At 42.0% G+C, this 20758-nt stretch overlaps 2 protein-coding genes across 2 annotated transcripts; both read left to right on the plus strand.

Moving 5' to 3' along the window:
* The first annotated feature begins 2510 nt into the window (after positions 1-2510).
* On the plus strand, positions 2511-10684 carry aco2 (aconitase 2, mitochondrial). Its single transcript, XM_085171446.1, has 17 exons — positions 2511-2645; positions 4199-4341; positions 4660-4918; positions 5001-5093; positions 5185-5343; positions 5426-5576; positions 5697-5801; positions 5940-6031; positions 6545-6650; positions 6882-7039; positions 7151-7224; positions 7703-7814; positions 7898-8176; positions 8262-8453; positions 8534-8666; positions 8755-8876; positions 8977-10684. Exons 1-17 carry the CDS (start codon positions 2610-2612, stop codon positions 9109-9111), a joined length of 2349 nt encoding a protein of 782 aa, XP_085027572.1. The 5' UTR covers positions 2511-2609; the 3' UTR covers positions 9112-10684.
* A 1304-nt stretch (positions 10685-11988) lies between these two features.
* csdc2a (cold shock domain containing C2, RNA binding a) lies at positions 11989-20478 on the plus strand. Its single transcript, XM_085171469.1, has 4 exons — positions 11989-12165; positions 14628-14986; positions 15118-15240; positions 16597-20478. Exons 2-4 carry the CDS (start codon positions 14799-14801, stop codon positions 16757-16759), a joined length of 474 nt encoding a protein of 157 aa, XP_085027595.1. The 5' UTR covers positions 11989-12165; positions 14628-14798; the 3' UTR covers positions 16760-20478.
* The last annotated feature ends 280 nt before the right edge of the window (positions 20479-20758 follow it).

Consider the following 20758-nt stretch of genomic DNA (forward strand, 5'->3'; position numbering starts at 1 on the left):
AACCGGAAACCTCCCGATTACAAGACGAACTGCCAACTCTTGAGCCACGATCGAAAAAATTGAAGATATGACACATTGATGCCATGTAAAGTAGTCAGTGTACAGCTCTTATAACAGTGTAAATTTGCTGTCGCCTCAAAATAACTCAACATACAGTCATTAACATCTAAACCGCTGGCAACAAAAGTGAGTACACACCTAGGTGAAAATGTCCAAACTGTCCCCAAAATATCAATATTTCGTGTGGCAACCATTATTTTCCAACACTGCCTTAAAGCATTATGGCTTGCTAATCACCTGCATGTGCTCCAGAGCAGCGCATCTTGACATGCTTGACCATTTCTCTCCAGATTCCCTCATCAACTCCTTACATGCATTCATAGCCATCAGAGGTACAGTTCTCCAGATAAGATGCAATCGAGGCACAAACTATGTCAGCACGAGCAATGATTTACTGAAGAATTTAAAGAAAGACATCAAGCAAAACTTCGAAAACTGGTCGGCGAGTTTCTCATCAACACCCCAGCACGTAGTCATATGAGTTGTGTCTGGGAAAGAAAAATTATCATTTGCAAAGTGTACTCACATCAGCCCTTGAACAATGAGCCAAACAACTTGACTGCTCCTCTCTAAGGACATTCCTGTATGAAGTCATGGCAGTGATTAATAGCAGACCATTGGCTACTGACCAACTATGTCATACCTATGGTTGTCCCCACACCTAGGACGCCTTTGCTGTCATCTGCATACTGCTGCTATATGCCCATATCTCTGACATTTGTAGCATCTAAGAGAGGGATGGATATATGGCCTATCTGTAAAACACATGCATCCTATTTTGACTTTTTCTGAAACTTCAACATCACTGACAAGCTATCAACTCTTTCCCCACTGACTGTTCTTAATAGTCTTTTAACTCGACTCCCTTCCAGACCTTGAATGCTAGTTTTTCAAGATTCTCATCCACTGGAATCCCTGTTTTTACCCTCTTGTTGTTTTATTCTCTCTGACAAGCATCCTTTTTACCACATGTTTATACCTCCCTCTTACCTGCTATCAACAAGTTCCTGTCTCTTAGGATTCTTGCTTGTTGGACATCTTCTTTTTCAGTTCCCTCGATGCTGCACTTGGACTTAACTGCATATTCTCATCCTCCTTCCTAAACTTCAGTATTATTTTGAATTCCTCTCTTACTATCTTCTTCCGAACTACAGCATTCCCTTCATCTGATCTTCTGCTATCGCCCGTTTCTAATTTGGCATTCCAACCAAATTTTCATCCTCTCCCCACTTACTACCTCGTCCTCGTCCTTTCCTACCTCCGTTCAGTCCTCTATACCCACATCATCCTCATCCTCTACCTGAGTCGACATTTCAGTCCAGTCACGACCCAGCTTATGCCATCCGCCGTCCACCTTCTTGCCCAGCTGCTGAGATTGGGAGCACCACCCGAGTCCATGATCTAATACGCAATCAGGTGAAAAAAAGGTTCACCCTTACTGAAGCAGTCATGTGAATTCAGAAGGATGTTCTTTGTTTCGTTATCATCAAGTTGTTTCTTAGTCGTTGTGTTTTTCCTGCTTTGTGCTTTTGTTTCAGTTACTGTTACTTCAGTTTACCACGGGCCCCGCTGTTCCCTGTGTGTTGTCAAGCCTCTGTCGGTGATGTTGCCCGATTTGAGTTATTTCCTGTTTCATTTTGGCAACTTTTGTCCAGTGCATTTGGTATTTTGTTTTACCTTCCCTGTCTTCTTTTCCTCATTAGATGCAGTTGTGTTTCCCGTTACCTGATGTGTTTTTATTGTGTCAGTCTCCCGTTTGTCCTTTGTCATGCCCTCCCTGGATGGTTGTGTGTTTCCTTATTTCACGGTTCCTTGAGATTTCTATTTTTTTTTTTTTTTGCTCCTGATCAGCCACTCCTTGTATTTTTGTCTTTCTGAAAGTGGAGCATTAAAGCTGTCCATTGAGCTGATGTTCTGTCTCAAGTCGTGCGTTTGTGTCCACATCCTGCCTGGCTTCAGCTAGTGTGTTTAGTTCATGACAGTACAAGTAGACTTAACAAAGACGGCTTGTTTGTAAGAGTTACCAGGAAAAAGCCTCTTCTCTCTATAAAGCAGCACAGCTTAGCCCTCTACTGCATGACTTTTTAATTTTTGGGGAAAAAAATATTTTTCTCCCTATTTTGGGGGAGCTCTAGGGTCCCTAATAATATATCAATCATAAAATTTGACACCCCCCCCCCCCCCCCCCCCCCCCCAAACAGATATTGGTTTGTTGCTTCAAGGCAACACTGTGCGACAAGGGTAGTAAAACGCCAAGTTATTTTATTTTTTTGGATACAGATTGACCCACACTCCGGAACAGTAGGAGGCGGTAATGCTCCTTTACGTTGGTTGCCAACCGTCGTTAAACACAAAGAAGAAGAAGAAGAAGAAGAAGAAGACGAAGAAGAAGAAGAAGAAGGAAGAAGCGTTTGTTTTTTTCTCCACTAAGCGGCAGCACGCTTCGTGTCACAGCTGCCGTTAAACCCCAAAGAAGAAGAAGAAGAAGAAGGCCGCCTTACAATTGTGTTACGTCATCACCGACCCTCACATCTTTGTCAGTGAACAAAATGGCAACTTACTGTCTCACGGTCGCTCGGCTCCAGGTAAGAGACAAATTGACTAATTTCATCGCATTTGTCCAGCCGAGGCGGATGCCACCTTCTTTATGAGACTTAATAAATCTGACTGAATGCTGTGCTGACCCAGTTCAAGCACCAAGAGAGGCTAAAGTGGAGAGATAAGCTGAGACACTAGCGCTGCTTAGTTGTCCAGGTCATCGTGTCCCGGCTGCTCTGAACGCATCTAGCTAGTTTGACTCAGGCTTAATAAATCACGACTATAGTGACTCCGTTTACCGGGAGTTACAGTGGCTGTTCGGAGCTGTCTAATGACCGTGGATGGCTCGGCTGTTATTGACAAGTTTTGGTTTTAACAGCAAGGTTAACCGCAAGGTTAGAGCTCCCCGCATACGCAGAGAGAAGCAGCCTGCAAGACAGGGAAGTAGATATGAAATAATAGAACATATTCTAGGCCCAAAGCAAACATATTTATTCAGTTAGCTTTAAAGCCGAGTGATGTGTGTAATACTGCATGTATTACCACACCCTGCCTGGCACACAGACGCATTTTGACACTCAGACTATACGGGCTTCAGCTAGTGTGTTAAAGTTCATGACAGTACAAGTAGACTTAACAAAGACGGCTTGTTTGTAAGCGTTACCAGGAAAAAGCCTCTTCTCTCTATAAAGCAGCTCAGCTTAGCCCTCTAAAAAAATATTTCTCCCTATTTTGGACGAGCTCTAGGGTCCCTAATAATATATCAACCGCAGGTTTTCTTGTTGGCCTAAGACACCAACAGGTGTCAAAACTCCCATTATATGAACCCGCATTGAACGGTCACTGACGTTTATTAGAAGTCACATGCGGCTTAAACCGAGAGAGAAGCAATAATAAACACTCACTGTTGGCAAAGAGGCAGTCCGAGCCCCTCGCTGACTTTGATTTGGAGCTTTAACCTACGATTAGATTTGTAAAGTATACATTTACTGATTAATTGATAACTTTGATGGCTGCTTCTCAGCAGTAAGGTGTAACAGAAGATCACCAGCGTCTCACTTCCCTTTTATTAATATCCATCTTTCAACAATCAAGTTTGAGATTACAGCCACACAAGTGCTCCATGTGGAGAGGCTTAGTCTTTCTGGAGTGAGTATATGGGTTTAGCGCCCTGCTCAAAGGCACTTTTAACACAGGTTCTTTGCTGCTCCTTGTAAATCAAGTCTCTCACACGCATTTTATGGTTTTATTGAATTACTGTACTCACATTAAAGAGCTTCTAATGTTTTGACACTCTTTCCAAAGGTTGACAAAGTATTTTTGGCAAGTCTTCTGGGGAGGGGCGGTAACTCTCACATGTGACACTTGAGAACTGGGAGCAAAATAGCATTCCTAAGTTAACTTCCCATTCTGGATGGTTTTGAGTTTAGCTGTTACTAATCCCGCTCTTCCAGCTGTGCCTCACAATGATTTTCAAAAGACGACCAAAGTGCTAAAAATATTTACACTCAAGTAAATCCAGATTTGTGTCGAGGAATGGTCATTCTCTGCTTTGTTGTTCTGCTAACACTGTTTGTTTTTATGACGGTACTGTCTCCAGCTGGCCCTGGGCCACGGTGCACGGCGCCTGCACATCTCCACAGCGTACAGAGCGAAGGCCAAAGTGTCCATGAGCCGCTTTGAGCCCACTTCCTTCATCAGCTACGAGAAGCTCCAGTCCAACATTGACATTGTGCGAAAAAGGTCAGCACTACCCTGATCTGCTCTGTATTTGCTCTGGCACACATCAATGTTTCCTGCAACACTCGGCTTATCTGTTTGAATGCTTGGACCGTAGTGTTTGTTTTCCCTTTAACACAGTTTCTCGTCATAGTTGTAGTACCATTTGTTATCATCAACCACACAATCCTCCCTCCAGGTCCCTTTTTTTAAATGTGTTATCTGTGATTTTGGAGATTGTAGTTCTGTCACGCATCTACTCATTACATTTTCCTCACTGAATCTTCTTCTGTTGGATCTTACAATCTCCCAAATATTTTTATTTATTTATTTTTTCTCCAGGCTCAACCGTCCCCTCACCCTGTCAGAGAAGATTGTATATGGTCACCTCGATGACCCCCACAACCAGGAGATCGATCGCGGCCGCACCTACCTGCGCCTGCGTCCTGACCGCGTGGCCATGCAGGATGCTACTGCCCAGATGGCGATGCTCCAGTTCATCAGCAGCGGGCTGCCAAAAGTGGCTGTGCCTTCCACCATCCACTGCGATCACTTGATTGAGGCTCAGATTGGAGGACCCGAGGATTTAGCCAGAGCAAAGGTAAGCCATTTCCACACTGTGGCGACTTCTTCTCATTAAAATATAACTTGAAACTGAGCTGTAGACGTGACTCTCTTCATAGGACGTGAATCACGAGGTTTACAACTTCCTGTCCAGTGCTGGGGCAAAATATGGCGTTGGCTTCTGGAAACCTGGCTCTGGAATTATCCATCAGGTATTTTTTACTAAACGTGTAAACAGAGCTTCAGTCAGACTATGACAGCTGTGATTATTGGGCTATAACAATGCTTTTCGTGTATTAACAGATCATCCTAGAGAACTATGCCTATCCAGGAGTAATGCTTATTGGCACAGATTCCCACACGCCAAACGGTGGTGGGCTTGGTAGCATCTGCATTGGAGTGGGTGGAGCTGACGCCGTAGATGTCATGGCGGGAATCCCCTGGGAGCTCAAGTGTCCCAAGGTTAGCAGATTGCAAAGTTCATCTTGCTCTTTCTTTTCCTCTTTTTTTGTCATTTCATTAACGTTCTGTGTCTTCCTCTAAGGTGATTGGCGTGAAGCTGACAGGCACCCTGTCCGGCTGGACGTCTCCTAAGGATGTCATCTTGAAGGTGGCCGGCATCCTGACTGTAAAGGGAGGCACTGGAGCCATCATAGAGTACCATGGACCAGGAGTCGACTCCATTTCCTGCACGGGTTAGTAATCAAAAGCTTATGAGCTTGAAAGTGTTCATACAGTACAACTTCCTGTACCAAACACCAAGAAACGGCAGGATCGGAATGACTTGCTTAACTACAGCCTGTCTGTGTGTGCAGGAATGGCCACTATTTGCAACATGGGAGCAGAAATCGGGGCAACAACCTCCGTGTTTCCTTACAATCACCGCATGAAGACCTACCTGGAGAAGACTGGACGTGCAGGTGTGTGCTGAGGTCACAGCTGATGTGTTGGCGTCCTTTATAATACATTCATAATCACCTAGAGAGTGATGGAGACCTGCAGAGTTGTGTCATTTTAAACTCTACTCATTGATTCCATCTCCACGTGTCTGTTCTCAGAGATCGCCGCTGTGGCTGATGAATACTCGGATTTGTTGGTACCGGATCAAGGCTGCGAGTATGACCAGATCATCGAGCTCAATCTGGACGAGGTGCGTCCCGTTTTAAGTCGAGACAGAATGTATGTAAAAGATGGCTATAGCCACTGTGACTTCACCCAGTAAATTGTATGTATTTAAAGAAGTTTGACCATCGTGATGTTGGACACTAAACACACTGTTGACTCGTATTAGCTGATTTGAAGCCTAGTAGATAATGGTGACCTAGTTGGCACCTACCCATCACTCAAAGAGGCCACAGGCTTAATAATTGACCCTCTTAGGCTTAATACAGTTTTCAGACATGTTGTTTTTTTGTATTACTGTCAAGTTCCATTATCACAGAAGGGTCTGCTTTGTTGTCATTTTTCTGCTCCAGAGGTACTATAAGACTGTAATATCCCAGAGTGCTGTCACAGCTTTTCAGTATATCTCTAAATACCTTCTGCACCAACACAACTGATCATGACTGTAATAAATCAGAAGAGTGCAAGTGAGAGATACATACACGCCCGTAATGATGAAGTTTGTGTGGTCCATTCAGCATTGTGCTGTTTGTTTGTGTAGCTGAAGCCCCACATTAATGGACCGTTCACTCCTGACCTGGCTCACCCAGTGTCTGAAGTCGGTGCGGCGGCTCAAAAGAACGGCTGGCCGCTTGAGGTGAAAGTTGGTACGTAATTCTCCACTGATGAATAAGCTTCAGGGCTTTGTTTGTACTTCATGTGATTATGGACTTCTAATTACAGAGCTCAGATTACAATTACAGAGCTCCTTTAGCAGTTACATAAAGCTACATTTAGGTGCCTGCTTATTTAGAAGGAGACGTGCATGTTTTGAATTGGGTTTTTTTCCAGTGGATGAAGTTATAAAGTTGCTGCTTTTTTCTTTTTTCTTTTTAAAGGTCTGATCGGCAGCTGCACTAACTCCAGCTATGAGGACATGGGTCGCGCCGCCTCTGTGGCCAAACAGGCTTTGGACAAAGGCCTGAAGTGTAAAGCACAGTTCACAGTCACCCCCGGCTCAGAGCAGATTCGTGCCACCATTGAGAGAGATGGATATGTGAGTGTCGGCACACGGAAGCAGCAGAGAGTTGCACTTTCATTACAGTAACAACAGTCTAAAGCAGTCTAAATTTAACCCTTTTTTTTGTTTGTTTTTGTTTTCCTGCAGTCAAAGATCCTTGGAGATGTCGGAGGTGTGGTCCTTGCAAATGCATGTGGACCCTGCATTGGACAGTGGGACAGGTAGATGCTCTGTCTCAAAGTGTTTGACTGCTTTGACTGCATACCGAAAAAAAAAAAGTGTCTTAACTAGTGCCGTTAGCGTTAATTTCGTTAAAAGGACGTTAATGCCATAATTGCATTAACGCAGCAAATCTCTGTTAGCGAGTTAGCGCGGATCGCCCCGTGCGTGGGGCTGCACGGCGTCAACGCGTTAGCGCGGTTAGCTCGTTAATGTGTTAGTGCCGTCCAGCTCCACGCACAGGGCGATCCGCACTAACTCGCTAAATGAGATTTGCTGCGTTAATGCAATTATGGCATTAACGTCATTTTAACGAGATTAACGCTGACAGCACAAATCTTAACATATTAAAACACTGCTTTTTTTTTTTTTTTTAGCTAGCTAAAGACATTCTGTCTTCCTGTTCGGTGGGCTTTGGTTTTAGAGTGGCTGTTGCTCTGTGGAGCCTTGACTTGGAAAAGTACAATCTTTTTGTTTCAGGCGCGATGTGAAAAAGGGAGAGAAGAACACCATCGTCACCTCCTACAACAGAAACTTCACTGCCAGGAACGACGCTAACCCCGCAACGCACGCGTTCGTTACCTCCCCCGAGGTAAACCCACTGCAAATCAGCCCACACTACACACAAGCCTCCTTTTCACAGCTTAAACCTTCCCCTCTCCTCTCGTCCATCAGATCGTCACTGCTCTCGCCATCGCTGGCACATTAAACTTCAACCCTGAGACAGATTACCTTACAACCCCAAGCGGGGAGAAGTTCAAGCTGGAGCCCCCAAATGGAGATGAACTCCCATCCAGGGACTTTGACCCTGGCCAGGACACCTACCAGCACCCTCCTGCTGACGGCAGCAGCCTCAAGGTGGACGTCAACCCTCAGAGCAACCGCCTGCAGCTGTTGGAGCCCTTTGACAAGTGGCACAGAAACGATCTGGAGAACATGCAGGTCCTCATCAAGGTGAGGGTCCTGAAAGGGCATTGGTCTGTCAGATTTGGCCCTCAAGTCAAAATGTTTATACACTGGGGTCTGTCTGTCTGTGCAGGTGAAGGGAAAATGCACCACAGATCACATCAGCGCCGCAGGACCTTGGCTGAAGTTCCGCGGTCACCTCGATAACATTTCCAACAACATGCTGATCGGTGCGGTCAACAGTGAGAACGATGCTGTAAACAAGATCAAGAATCACCTGACAGGAGAGTATGGAGGAGTCCCTGACGTAGCCCGTCACTACAAGGTAAAGACCAGAAGGAATCACTGAGTCTCATTTAAAACCAGAAATCTCTTCTGACATGCTTTCTGTCACGTTGCGTGAAGGCCAACGGCATTTCCTGGGTTGTGGTTGGTGACGACAACTACGGTGAGGGCTCGAGCCGAGAGCATGCTGCACTGGAGCCCAGGCATCTGGGAGGGAGAGCTATAATTGTCAAGAGCTTCGCCAGAATCCACGGTACTGCATAAACATGAGATGAGCAGAGGAATCGTAGATAGTAGCTTCGCTTAATTCGCAACTCAACCTGATTTTGTCATATCCTCAGAAACAAATCTCAAGAAGCAGGGCCTGCTCCCCCTGACCTTCAACAACCCATCAGACTATGACAAGATCCGCCCCGACGACAAGATCTCCATCAGAGGACTTAAAAGCTTCGCTCCAGGAAAGGTGAGCGGGTGAAGAAATACTGAAAAAGCAGTCATGAAACACGACTGATATTCTTGTTAACAATCATGTCTTCTTTTTTCTTTTTTCCCATCCTTGGCAGCCTCTGACCGCAGTCTTAAAACACAGCGACGGCACTGAGGAGACCCTGCAGCTCAACCACAGCTTCAACGAGACACAGATCCAATGGTTCCAGGCGGGCTCCGCCCTCAACAGGATGAAAGAGATGCAGCATTGAGAATGACGAAGATGATTGTCAGAGGGGGGGAACCCTGGTGAGGATTGTGAAGAATAAGGAGGATAAAGTATAATGATTATTTCATCGTCAGCATTATCTTACAGTTCTGGCTGATTTAATGTGTCTGTATGCCTGTAAGAGTTAAACGTAGAGCCAAGTGTGAAGCTAATGTTCACCGTGGAACAGTTTGCTCCGATGTTAAAATTAAATTCATCAGTACAGAGTTATTGTAAGCAGCCATATTTCAGTGAATCATTGATAACCGGTTAGAGATTCTGTTATAACAAAAAAACGAGGGACACACTCGCACACTTTGACACACTAATCTGTGACATAATATGCTGCAAGCTGATGCTCTGCTAGTGCGTTTGCAGTGTAGAGGGCAATCACCTTATTGCTTTAGGATTGTGTTGACCTCTGCATGGCAATGTTTGGCTTCATCCAAATTGTCCCAGTGTTATTCCAAAGTTCACCCTAAACAGCTAAAAGCTGCCGTGCATTGCATGTCTAAGCCCATTTAGTCCATTTAGTGTAGGTCAAAAATCCAAATGTTGTTAAGCCATATGCACACATTTATTCCCCCTGAAGTTTAGCTCGTCTGCCCCCTGGTGGCCACGAGGATGTGGTTTGCTGCGTAGCAGGTCTAGCATCTTCATATAAATGCCCACTTTAACACCAAGTTTGATATCATTTTCGTTTATCTAGGAATTTGATCTAGGGCATTCTGGGAAACTTAGCTTAGCTGCAACATGTGGGTCGCACTGAACATCAGATTATTGTGTATCTAACTGTGAGAGGGGGTCCTTTGTCTGGTTGTACTTCATTACGGTACATATTCATTTTAAGACCCAAAAGACATTTCGTGCTGTATTTAAAAAAACAAACAAAAACAACAAACCACATGCTTTAATGCTGCTCGTGGATACAGTGACTTGCACTCTTTTTTTTTTTTTTTCTTTCCTTGCTAATATCCCTAAACTGTTCCGAATCAGTCCTTGTGTCTTTACAAGATCAAGCACTTCAGCCGACCCACTCCCAGTTATTTATGTGTTACTTATTTATTTTTTCTGCAGACTTACCTGCACCTCCATAAAAGCACAGGGTTAACTTGGACCTCTTCAAACTATATCGTCAGGTTTTTGGTTTAATTTTGTTTTTTTGGAGGGCTTTGGTTTGCTTCTTTTTTTTTGTTGTTAATTTTTTACTCCACCAATAAATACGATGGCATGGTTGGGGAAATGCTTAAAATAATTGTAACCAATCAGAGTTTTAAAAAATATGTTAATGAGGACTCTCATAAGAAACCCAGACCAGTGATCTTTGAGGGTGTCAGTTTAATTAAAGGTCCCTCTGAAACCTCCACACAACAGAGTCTAATGCTTTTCCAAACTTCCTGGTACCCGATGAAGCTCACATCAGGTGAAGGATTTAACCCCCTCCCGATTCTAAACCAGTGTATATCAAATGTCCGCTTTAGTGTGCTTTCTGTGTTCTCTTCCTCACAAATGATCTTTTCTGTATTATAGAAATGCAGTGAGTTGTACAAACAATAAAAATTCACAGATCTCACTTATTTGCCTGTTCTAGTGATGTGACTTCATATGAGCTGATTTCTTGTTTTCTCCCTCTTCATAAATGTTTTAAAAAAACATCCTCGCAATATATTTCACACATTTGGAAATAAACAGACTACAGAAAGCGAGGTTGGTCTTTGATTTCTGATATTCTGGATTGATTGAAGACCTTTGGATTCCTAAGGTTAAAAAAATATCTGTAAATAGTGGTGTAGTCAGATGGGTGTGGATCTGGTGGGAATGTGACATATTTTTACACACAACTAACACTATGGTAACCTCATTTTTTATTTTTTTAAATAAATCCTCTGGTCCTTTTCCTCTAAGCCAATCAGTTGAAAAAAAATGTTTGCAGCTATTTTAAACAAAGTGTCAGTTCTGAAATGTCACAGAAACACGGGATGGCTATAAAGGCCCGGAAACGATTTTCAGGGAGGAATTTGTTAGTTACGAGACAGTGAAGATGTGTAACTGCAAAAATACAGGCTGCAGCTGTAAAGAAATTTAAATACATATTTAATTCCTGAGATATTGTAATATAAGAAAAAGAAGTGTAGATTCAACATTGTCAATGGTTCTCTATGTAATAAAGAACAGCTGCTGTAGTAAATGATTTGGAGTGAAGGGAGCTTTAATAATGACCAAATTTCATCCATAATTTAATATTAAAGTGCAAACTCCAATGCTTTAATGAATTTGGGTCGTACAGTTAACAAAAAGAATCGTTTGCAGGTGCAGCTGCGCAATATAAGAGAGAACCCCAGCAAGCCTTTTTTAAGCAAGTGACTGGCGACTGTGGGGAAGAAGAACCCCCTTTTCTTAAGAGGAAGAGACCTCTGGAAGGTTGAGGAGTGAGAGGGGAAAAGAAGAGCACAGGAGAGTAAACAAGACACAAATTATTGCAAAGAATGAATGAGGGGAAGGTCTAAACACATGTCTTGTTATCAGACACAGGATAGCTTTCAGTCATCTGAGACATGCGAGCCAAGCGCTCCAGTTAAACTAGCTTTTGATGGAAAGCTGTCAAAGAGGTGCCCATGACCACTAATGAAATTGTGTCTTATTATTAAATCAAAGCTGACATGACTTTTAATTTCAAAGGACACTCAAGCACAGGCCTGTGACTCATATAAAACCATCGTGTCTCACACTATTAAAGGACCCGAGACTGCTAAAACATTAAAAAACACGCTTCCCTCCGCGCAGAGAACAAAGAGTGTGGTGTAGGATAGGGAAGCCGTTGTTTTCACCACCAGCCCCCCCCCCACCTCCTGCACCCCCGCCCCATCTCTGCTGCCTCCTTTTCATTTGCTGCTGCTTTTTTTCTCTCCTCCTCCCATCCCACCCGTGTGCGCCGCGTCCATACCAAGATCCACTGACTTATCCGCCACATGTCCCCGCAGATTTAACTTCATAATTGTGTTACGCCACATTAAAGGACGGGGACGTGTTGACCTGACAGCTGATCGGCGCTTTTACAGTAAGTAATCGTTGGATCGATCTGGCTGATGGAGTGATTTACGCATCCAGCCCTCCTCTTCTTTGCGTCCGGCCGACGGCGGCGGTTTCTGGCAGTGTTGTGTTTAAATCTCTGCTTTCTAACCCAGAGCTAACATTTAATATAGTCTTCTTCTTAATCTGTTCTTCCTCTGCGTGTTAGTGTATGTTAGGTGTGAGGTTTTTCTCGCCGTTAGTGGAGCATCCTTTCGCCTTCTTGTCTCAGGCTGCCGCTGTGTGAGAATGTTCTGGAAACAAGCCGCCTGAAGGGCGCTTATTTGCTGCTGAATTATTCAGACTCCTCAGACACACAAATGATACCATAAAATCATTTGGGCGGTTTATCTCTTTAAAAGGATGATGTAAAGTTTAAAGACAGGCTCTGTGTATGTGTGTGTGTGTAGAGGGGAGCTGACGTGTGTCCCATACTGATGCAGAGGACCACAGACGGCCACAGTTTCACAGGCAGGGAGGTGCTTTCTTTTTGGCCTTTTGTCTGTCTCCTCGGAGCTTTTGTAGCCCCCTTCCTTCCTCTAGATCAGCCTTCACCCCTCCTGGTTAAAATGTTTGCTCTGACAGTGCAGACTCATTAGACAAATCCATTTTAGTGGCCTACTCTCAGCCTAATATATAGACTAATGACAGAGGAAGCTGTGCCTGTCAAGTTTCTGAATTATTCAGGCTACATTTTTATGCTTTGTCATCCATCAGTCATGCCATCAGTCCTGTCCTCTGTGCCGCCGTGATGACAGATGCGTGTGTTCGTCACCATCACTGCATCAGCTCTGTCTATCCAACAGGATCCCCAGCAGAGCCCTCGCTCAGCAGCCATTTGCAGTGTTTTTCTTTAGAAAGTCAGAGATCAGAAGCACTGCTGTGAGGATGCTGTGGACTTGAAATCCTTTATTATTCACAGAAACCAGCACGAACCTTTAGAGCTACTCTTAGGCACAATTTGGCTTTTTCAAATCATCTTTAAAGCTCGTTTGGTGATAAAATTTCTGATATAACCATTTCATATTTCACTACATATATTGTCTATTTCCCAATTACTTGGTCGGGGCTTACCAACCGGTGACACGGTGTCATATCATCAGCATCAAAGAGGATGGAAGCCTTGCTGAGTTTTCAGCGAACTATATATTAAACAGAGGTAATTAGTTGCCTCAGGTGTGGGAGTACTGTCACTCTTCTTTTGTCCTCCACTTGTTCAATTTTCTCTCTTTTTACATAGATGTTGATATATGCCAAGACTTTCACCCCAGTACTGCAAAAGTACTATTTTATGCTTGTGAGCAATAGTTCTCGAGGATTTCTGAAGGTCTTTCAAAAGTTTTCTTTGGACTTTGAACCAGTGTCGTATCTACATATAACAGGCAACTTAGGGAATACCATTTTAAATGAAATAAGAGCTTTGACTGTCTTTCAAGAAACCTGGAGAACTATTCCTGAAGCTGCCTAGGAGAGTTCAGAGTGTGAAGAATAAAGATGGTCTCAAAAATGCCAGCAACATTAGCTTCTCCTGTAGCTTCTATTGATATTTCTGAATCTTGTATTCATTGTAATACAGCAGCCCAGTTGTTAACCTCTGCCTCAGGATCCTGTGGTCTAGTTCAAAGATGGCGTCAATCCCACTACACATGACTATATTTAGACTGAGAGGAAGAAACAGAAAGGGTGATATTGGATGGAGCCTGTGGTATTCAGTCTGGCACACATGTGTCTCATCAGTCTTTGTCAAACATTCAGCCTGCAAGCCTCAGTGATTCACTGGGAGGTGCTTGCTGATGGTCCCAGTAACACACCCGCCCGCATCTGCGTTTGTTTGATAAACCAGGTTTTAGCGTTAGGTGTTTAACCTCTGTCTTGCTAATATGGCATTCATCATCTGACCCAACTGGCTTTGAAATGGCAGTTGGGTCAGCTCTGAAATGAAGCAGCTCGTCGTTTGAATGCAGACCAATCCTGTAATGGATGTCAGTCCGGTAGAGTGCAGCACTTTAATAATATGGATTGATTGGTTAATAATTGGTTTGATATTTACTTCCTAATGGGACCTTTAGGCTTTATTGGTTTAAGAGGTGATGTTTGTTTTCCATAGCCTGAAGGAATACTAAGCCTTTTCAGTTTATCAAACAATTTTAGAGTCACTGAGTTTCGAGATGCTATACAACAATGAATGTATGCTGATGTTTATGCATTTTCTAAATTGTTATTGGGGTCATGATGTTTATAGTTAAATTTAAGAAAAACAGGCACATAATGACACCATATAAATTAAACTGAGCTGTATTTGTAGCAACACTAGCCAAAAGAAAGCATTGTGCGTATTTGGACATACTGGGTTTCTCTGTTGGTTGTGACTTTTATTCCTCACCTTTGTGCCAATGACAAAGCCATATTCTCTTTCTGGCATTAACCCTTTGTCTTGTTCCTTCACTTTAGGGTTTGCTCCACTCCTTCACCTGTAAGAGCTCTCCTCTGAAAAGCCTCCTCTCCCTCACCAACGCTTGTGCCATGCAGGAGGTGTGAACCCTCCTCCTTCTCTTTCTTTGCAAACCGCTGGAGGAAACCCAAAAAGAGAGCAAAAGAAAACCCAGACTCTAACAAGTCACGATGTCAGACCCTGACCCCTCTTTGCCGACAGTCCCCCCACTGCCCCTGACTTCTCCGCGCACTCCCTTGCAGCTCTCCTTTCCCTTCCTGAGGGAGGGCAGCCGGGTTTGGGAGAAGGAGAGGAAACCACCACAGCCCGGCGAGCTGCCTAGCCCACTGCCTACTAAACGCACTCGCACATACTCAGCGTGAGTACAAATAGCGCTATTGGTGCTCTCTCTCTGTTTTTTTTTTTTTAAACTAATGCTTTTGTAAAATAATTATGTTGTTTATTTAAAATGCACTGTCTCTTTTTTCTTCTCTCTCTCATCCTCTACAGGACAGTGCGAGCTAAATCAGGTCCTGTATTTAAAGGGGTGTGTAAAAACTTCTCCAGGTCTCAGGGTCATGGATTCATACGGCCTTCACACGGAGGAGAGGACATCTTTGTCCACATCTCTGAGTGAGTGGCCGCACTGAAATGTCCTGATATCAAAGTTGTCTTTGGATTCACAGTGCAATCTATTTAACATGCACAGATCAGCAGCAAGTAAATGTGGGTTACACAGAAATTACTAAGACTTTACAGTATTTATTTTTTGACTGTGTAATTTATCTTTTTTTTTTTTTATGTATTTTTTTAATGATTGGAGTCAGCTGTGAAGTAGATGGCAATTGTACACTGCATATAAAAGATGGACATAGCCTCTGGGATTGAAAATGGTTTAAGCCTGCATTCTTTCTAATGGCCAGCAGAGGGAGACTTCTCCGGCTGTAAAAACACATCTGACTGTAAATAAGATGTTAACCTAACTCATTTAATTTATGACCTAATAAACACTTTTCTGATAAGTTTATATTCATAATTGCCACCTTCAGGACTTATTTGGTAAAGCCATACGTTCCTTTTTTTAATAAATTATGTTCCCTATTAGCGTAAACAAGATAATAAAGTAGACGTAGCTATGTGCACCAGAAGTAGAGCCCCAGAAATGTACGATTTTTAAGACAGACATATGGTGAATTAAAGAAATCTGATATTCCGATATTGTTTGTTTTTTTTCGTTCAGACTCACAAAACAGAAACAGAATTCTCTAACATTTGTTATATGTAGTTATTTATTTACTTATTTACACTCTGCCCATCTCTACTCAGATCAGGAAATTGTAGAGTGGCCTCTAGTGGACAAACTATAGAACATCACATCAGCACTCACTTAAGGGTTTATCTTTTGTCTCTTTTTCACTTTTTATTCTTCATAACAAAAGGTGTAATAAATTATTTTAAATAAATAAATTTCTTTGTAAACACTGATACAAATAAATCAAGACTGGCCAGCATCCACTTATAATATCCAACTGCCATTAAATCAATCAGGGTCTAACCTTAAATACTTGGTTCAAGGGTCAATAATGACAAGTAAGTTAGTCTGAATTTGAACATTTAACATCTCAAATTCACGTTTATATTAACAGCAGTTGGAATACCATTTTTCAAATCAAAGGATGGTGTCATGGTTGCTGTGATCATCTTTTATATACAATCTATATAGCACAGGTAGAGTCCTCCAGGTTTGGTGGAGATCAGTGGTGGAGAAATTTGAATGAAATCTGATCATTGTTTGTTAATCTACCAGAAGTATTTCTCAAACTCAATTCTCATTGGCTGTTGTGCATGAATGTAGCAGCTTGGTCGGCGTGAAAACAAGTCCACAGACCTTGATTTTAGTTGCTTGATTTAAAGAAAGCACTCTGCAAAAATGTGAAAAAATGCTTTGTTTTTACTTTTTCTTTTATATGGTCTCTGTTTCCTGAACAGCATTGAGGGAGAGTACGTGCCTATGGAAGGAGACGAAGTTACGTACAAAGTGTGCCCCATCCCTCCCAAGAACCAGAAGATTCAGGCTGTCGACGTGGTGATCACCCACCTGAATCCAGGCACAAAGCATGAGACCTGGTCAGGTCAGATCATCAGCTCCTAGGCCAGGGATTTAAGTCTCAGATCTGCAAAGGCGAAGAGGGGTTTAGACTTAATTTCAGATTTTATGTTTTGGTAAGGGAAACGGTAGGATCAGGTCTGGGGCAGAGGGATTCGAGCTCGGTGTGCGGTGGGCAAGCGCTGGCCTGAGGTGATAGTGGTACAGAAAGTGAACTTCTAGATATAAAAGTTAGGGTTGGGAGTTAAGCTTTGAATGTATGTGTTTGAATGTTTTTATTTGGAGGCCATGATTTGATCATTTGTGTTTGAATATTTCTGTTGAGGGGGTTAAAGGGGTTCAGGGTTTGGTGCTAGCCATTTTACTTTGGGGTAGGGAATATATTTTAGTTGGGAAATAAGTGGTTGTAAAGGAAGTGTCTTTAATGAGTTGGATAAAGATGTACTAGGGGCCGAAATGCATTTTGAGCTAATGAAACAGTTCAACCATACAGACGCGCACTCTGAGTTTTTGGGAGCAGCTCAGAGGATGTATGTGTGTACTTCCAATTTTACATATTCACACTGTGCCACCACTGCCAAGGTTCATTAAAAAAGTCAGACTGAAACATTCATTTTAGCCATAATGTCTATGTTTACTACCGCAGAGGAGGAAGAAGAAGAGAGATTCAAAGGAAAAAACACTTAAAAAATGCCAAGATTTTCCAGGTTGTTTACTTTTCCCAAATGGGAACCATGAGTATACGTTCACTAGTAACTTTTCCATATTTGCAATTCGCTCTTAATGCATTTCGGCCTCAAGTGCTGTGAGAAGTTTCACGTGTTAGGAAGATGTTTCCTTCTAAATATTGTAGCGCTACAGTATTTTTTCTATTTGCAAGTGTAGAAATCCAGTATTATTGTAGCCAGCTCCTATGACGGTCTAAAGTTTTTGTGGTAGACAGTGGGCATGTGGGCCTGCTGCTGAAAAAACAGGCCAGAGGGTTTGGGGTTGGTGGAGGAAATGGTCAGAGGGTGAAGGAACGGGCAGAGGATGGAGTGATCATCTGTAGTTGTGCTCGAGCACAGATGCAGCTAGCTTCGATGTGGGTGTTATAAAGCACGTGTAAGGAGGATGATTGAGATTAACGTCAGCAGTTCTCACTTTGTGGGTCATCAGGTGACGTCAATGATCTTAAAGAAATAGTTTAACACTTTGGGAAACAGTTATTTGCCTTACAGATTATAGGACTGATTTCTCCTTCATGTCAGGGTTTCCTACTCTCACGTTTCTGGCGTGTGACAAATGCTTTAACTTTCAGTCTCATGCTGCTGGAATGAATCTTATTTGAAATATAGAAAACACAAAAAAGCAAGCTTCTGAGTTTCTCTTTTATAGAAAAAAAAGTTTAAACTAAGCTTTCCGCACACAATACAAACTCTAAACATCAGGCTTTTTCCACTGTTTAGCACCAACACTGATCCAGAAACAGTGGAGAGTGCAAAAGATTGTTAATGTGCTTATGTTTACAAAGGCTTGCCAGCAAATGTAGCCTAATATGTGCACAGGAATATTTTTAGGACTCTTTGTCGAACTATATCAAATACTTGCATCCTTATCGGGCACAGGATCACCTGCAGCTGTGTTCCACAAAGTGAGAGAGTGGTTTCAGCTTCATTACAGCTAATAATAGCTTCAGACACTGCAGTACTGAAAATGGATCATTAGAGCCTAACATTGAATCACCAGTTAAACCATTTGTTACATAGCTATTCTATTCTATAGCTATTCCTATGCTTCATTAAAAGTCTGGATTTCTGCTCAAATTCAGTGACCATTGTTAGCAGTAATAAGTGAAGTGATGTTTACTTTATGACCTCTGTAATCATTAAACTAAAAGAATGTGATAACAGTTAGCCTAACAGCAATGAAAATATATTTTCCACATTATATTTTCTACTTTAGCTGATAATTTATGTGTGATAAATATGAAAATATAGCAAGCAGCCACAGCATAGCCTAGCATAGCCTAGCATAGCATTAAGACCAGAAAAAGGGAAAAGAGGTAGCCTGGCATTTATTTCAATTATCCTAAAACTTTAGGCTAAGCTAACCAGCTGCTACCTGATTATATAAACTTAGCACAAAAAGTAAAATCATTTCTGTTTGATTATCGTTTCTTTATTGTAACAATGCTTCTTGACAATAAATCTCATACCAGCGGAAAGTCTGCTTATTTCCCCTTATATCGTACCACATTTATAAGGACAATGCTTTCGTGGGTTGAGCAGCAGAGTGAGTATGTGGCTTGCGCCCATGTAAAATTTGCCAAATCTTCTCTGCCAATACCAAACAGTTTATTCTGCTATTGACTTTTGCTTGGTGTTGTATGTTGGATTGGATGATTGAAGTCTGAAGAAAAAAGACATTAACAATTTAGTAGCATGTGGATGAACCGAACACAGGAAACTCAACTCTGCTGCTCAACCCATAAATGTACAAATGTAGTGTCATTAAAAGGGAAATAAACAGGATTTCTAAGTGTTTAAGATTTTTTTTGCATTGTTACAACAAAGAAATAATCAACCAAACACAAATTTCCTTACATTTTGTGTTTATGTATATGTATGTATGTACGGAGCACAGCTATGAGAGCCGTGCTGATCTTTTTATGGAGCTCTCAGCATGTGAGTAGAAAAGCAAATTTCAGTAAATGTTGAACTATTTCTTGAAATCATTCTCTCAAGGCCTCCTGGAGGGTCAAGCTGAGGAGAATGTGTTGATTGTTTTTTAAAATTTAGATGGCAGGTTGAGCATTTGAGAATTTACTGTAGAAAATCTCACATCTCACGGCAAATGACTGTAGAAAAAAAACAAAACAAAACAAAAAAAAGAGCAGCAAATTTATTTATTGACCTATTTATTTTCATTTGTAACTAGGAGAACATCAGGCGTTTGGTAATTAAAAGCTGCATTTTCAAGTACTTGTGCAAAACTAAGCTTGTTTGAAAAACACTGCACACCTCACTCTTATGATACTACCCTGTCAAGATCCCTTTGCTATGGTCTATGTCGTTAACGAGAGGGAAAAAAAACCCTTTTCTTAACACAAGTTTCTAATTTCTATGTAATCTTTGTCTAATTTTTAATATAACTGTGTGGCGTTCGAAATGACAAGCAAGTTTTGTTTGTTTTGGAAGTCAGCATGTTCTCTACGGTTTGTCGTAATCTTCATGTAGAATGTGTTAATTCATCATGCAGTAACACAGTCGGAGCCTTCACAGAGGTATTGTCAGATATCCTATGCATCTTTGATTCTTCTTTGTTTAATTATTATTTATTTATTGGGGGTTTTTTTGGGCCGCAAGTGTGACTTAACATCGTTGTAGCACACTATATCTGTGTAGTTTCTTTACTGTGGGAGAAAAGAGTTTGTGTTGGCGAGCACTTTTATTTTTGTTAAATCACTGTGACACCTGTCTTTTGTTGTTAAGAAAAAATTTCAATAAAACTTACAATGGTATTCACAAAAGTTGTTGTTGTTGTAAGTTTCTCCATCCCTTACTGGTGCTGCTTCATAATTTGTGTTGTGCTTGTTTTATGTCCATATCCTGCCCATTAGAGGGCGTCCCAGCAGAAATAATCTCCTGGTTCATTACATAGCTGTGTGTGGTAGATGTAAGTAAGTAAGTATAATTTATTTATAAATCACATTTCACAGATAAAAATCACAAAGTGCTTCACAATAAAACCAGAAATACAAATAAAATAACATAAAACAGTGGGGGAAAAAAAGAAGTTAAAAGCTTGTTTGTATAAAAATGTCTTCAGCTGCTTTTTAAAGGAGTCAATGAAGTCTAGACAGTGTAAAGACAACGGCAGGGAGTTCCACAGCCTAGGTGCCAGTGCCTGAAAAGCCCGATCCACGCGTTTTGAACCTAGTACGTGGGACCAATAGTAACCTCTGACCTTGGGATGAAGCATGAGGTTTCACCGTGCAGAGCTCTAAAAGTTACAACTAAAATTTTAAAATGAACCCTAAAATTTACTGGCAACCAATGAAGA

The sequence above is a fragment of the Neolamprologus multifasciatus genome, chromosome 8 (genome assembly GCF_963576455.1).
Source record: "Neolamprologus multifasciatus chromosome 8, fNeoMul1.2, whole genome shotgun sequence".
Classification (NCBI taxonomy): domain Eukaryota; kingdom Metazoa; phylum Chordata; class Actinopteri; order Cichliformes; family Cichlidae; genus Neolamprologus; species Neolamprologus multifasciatus.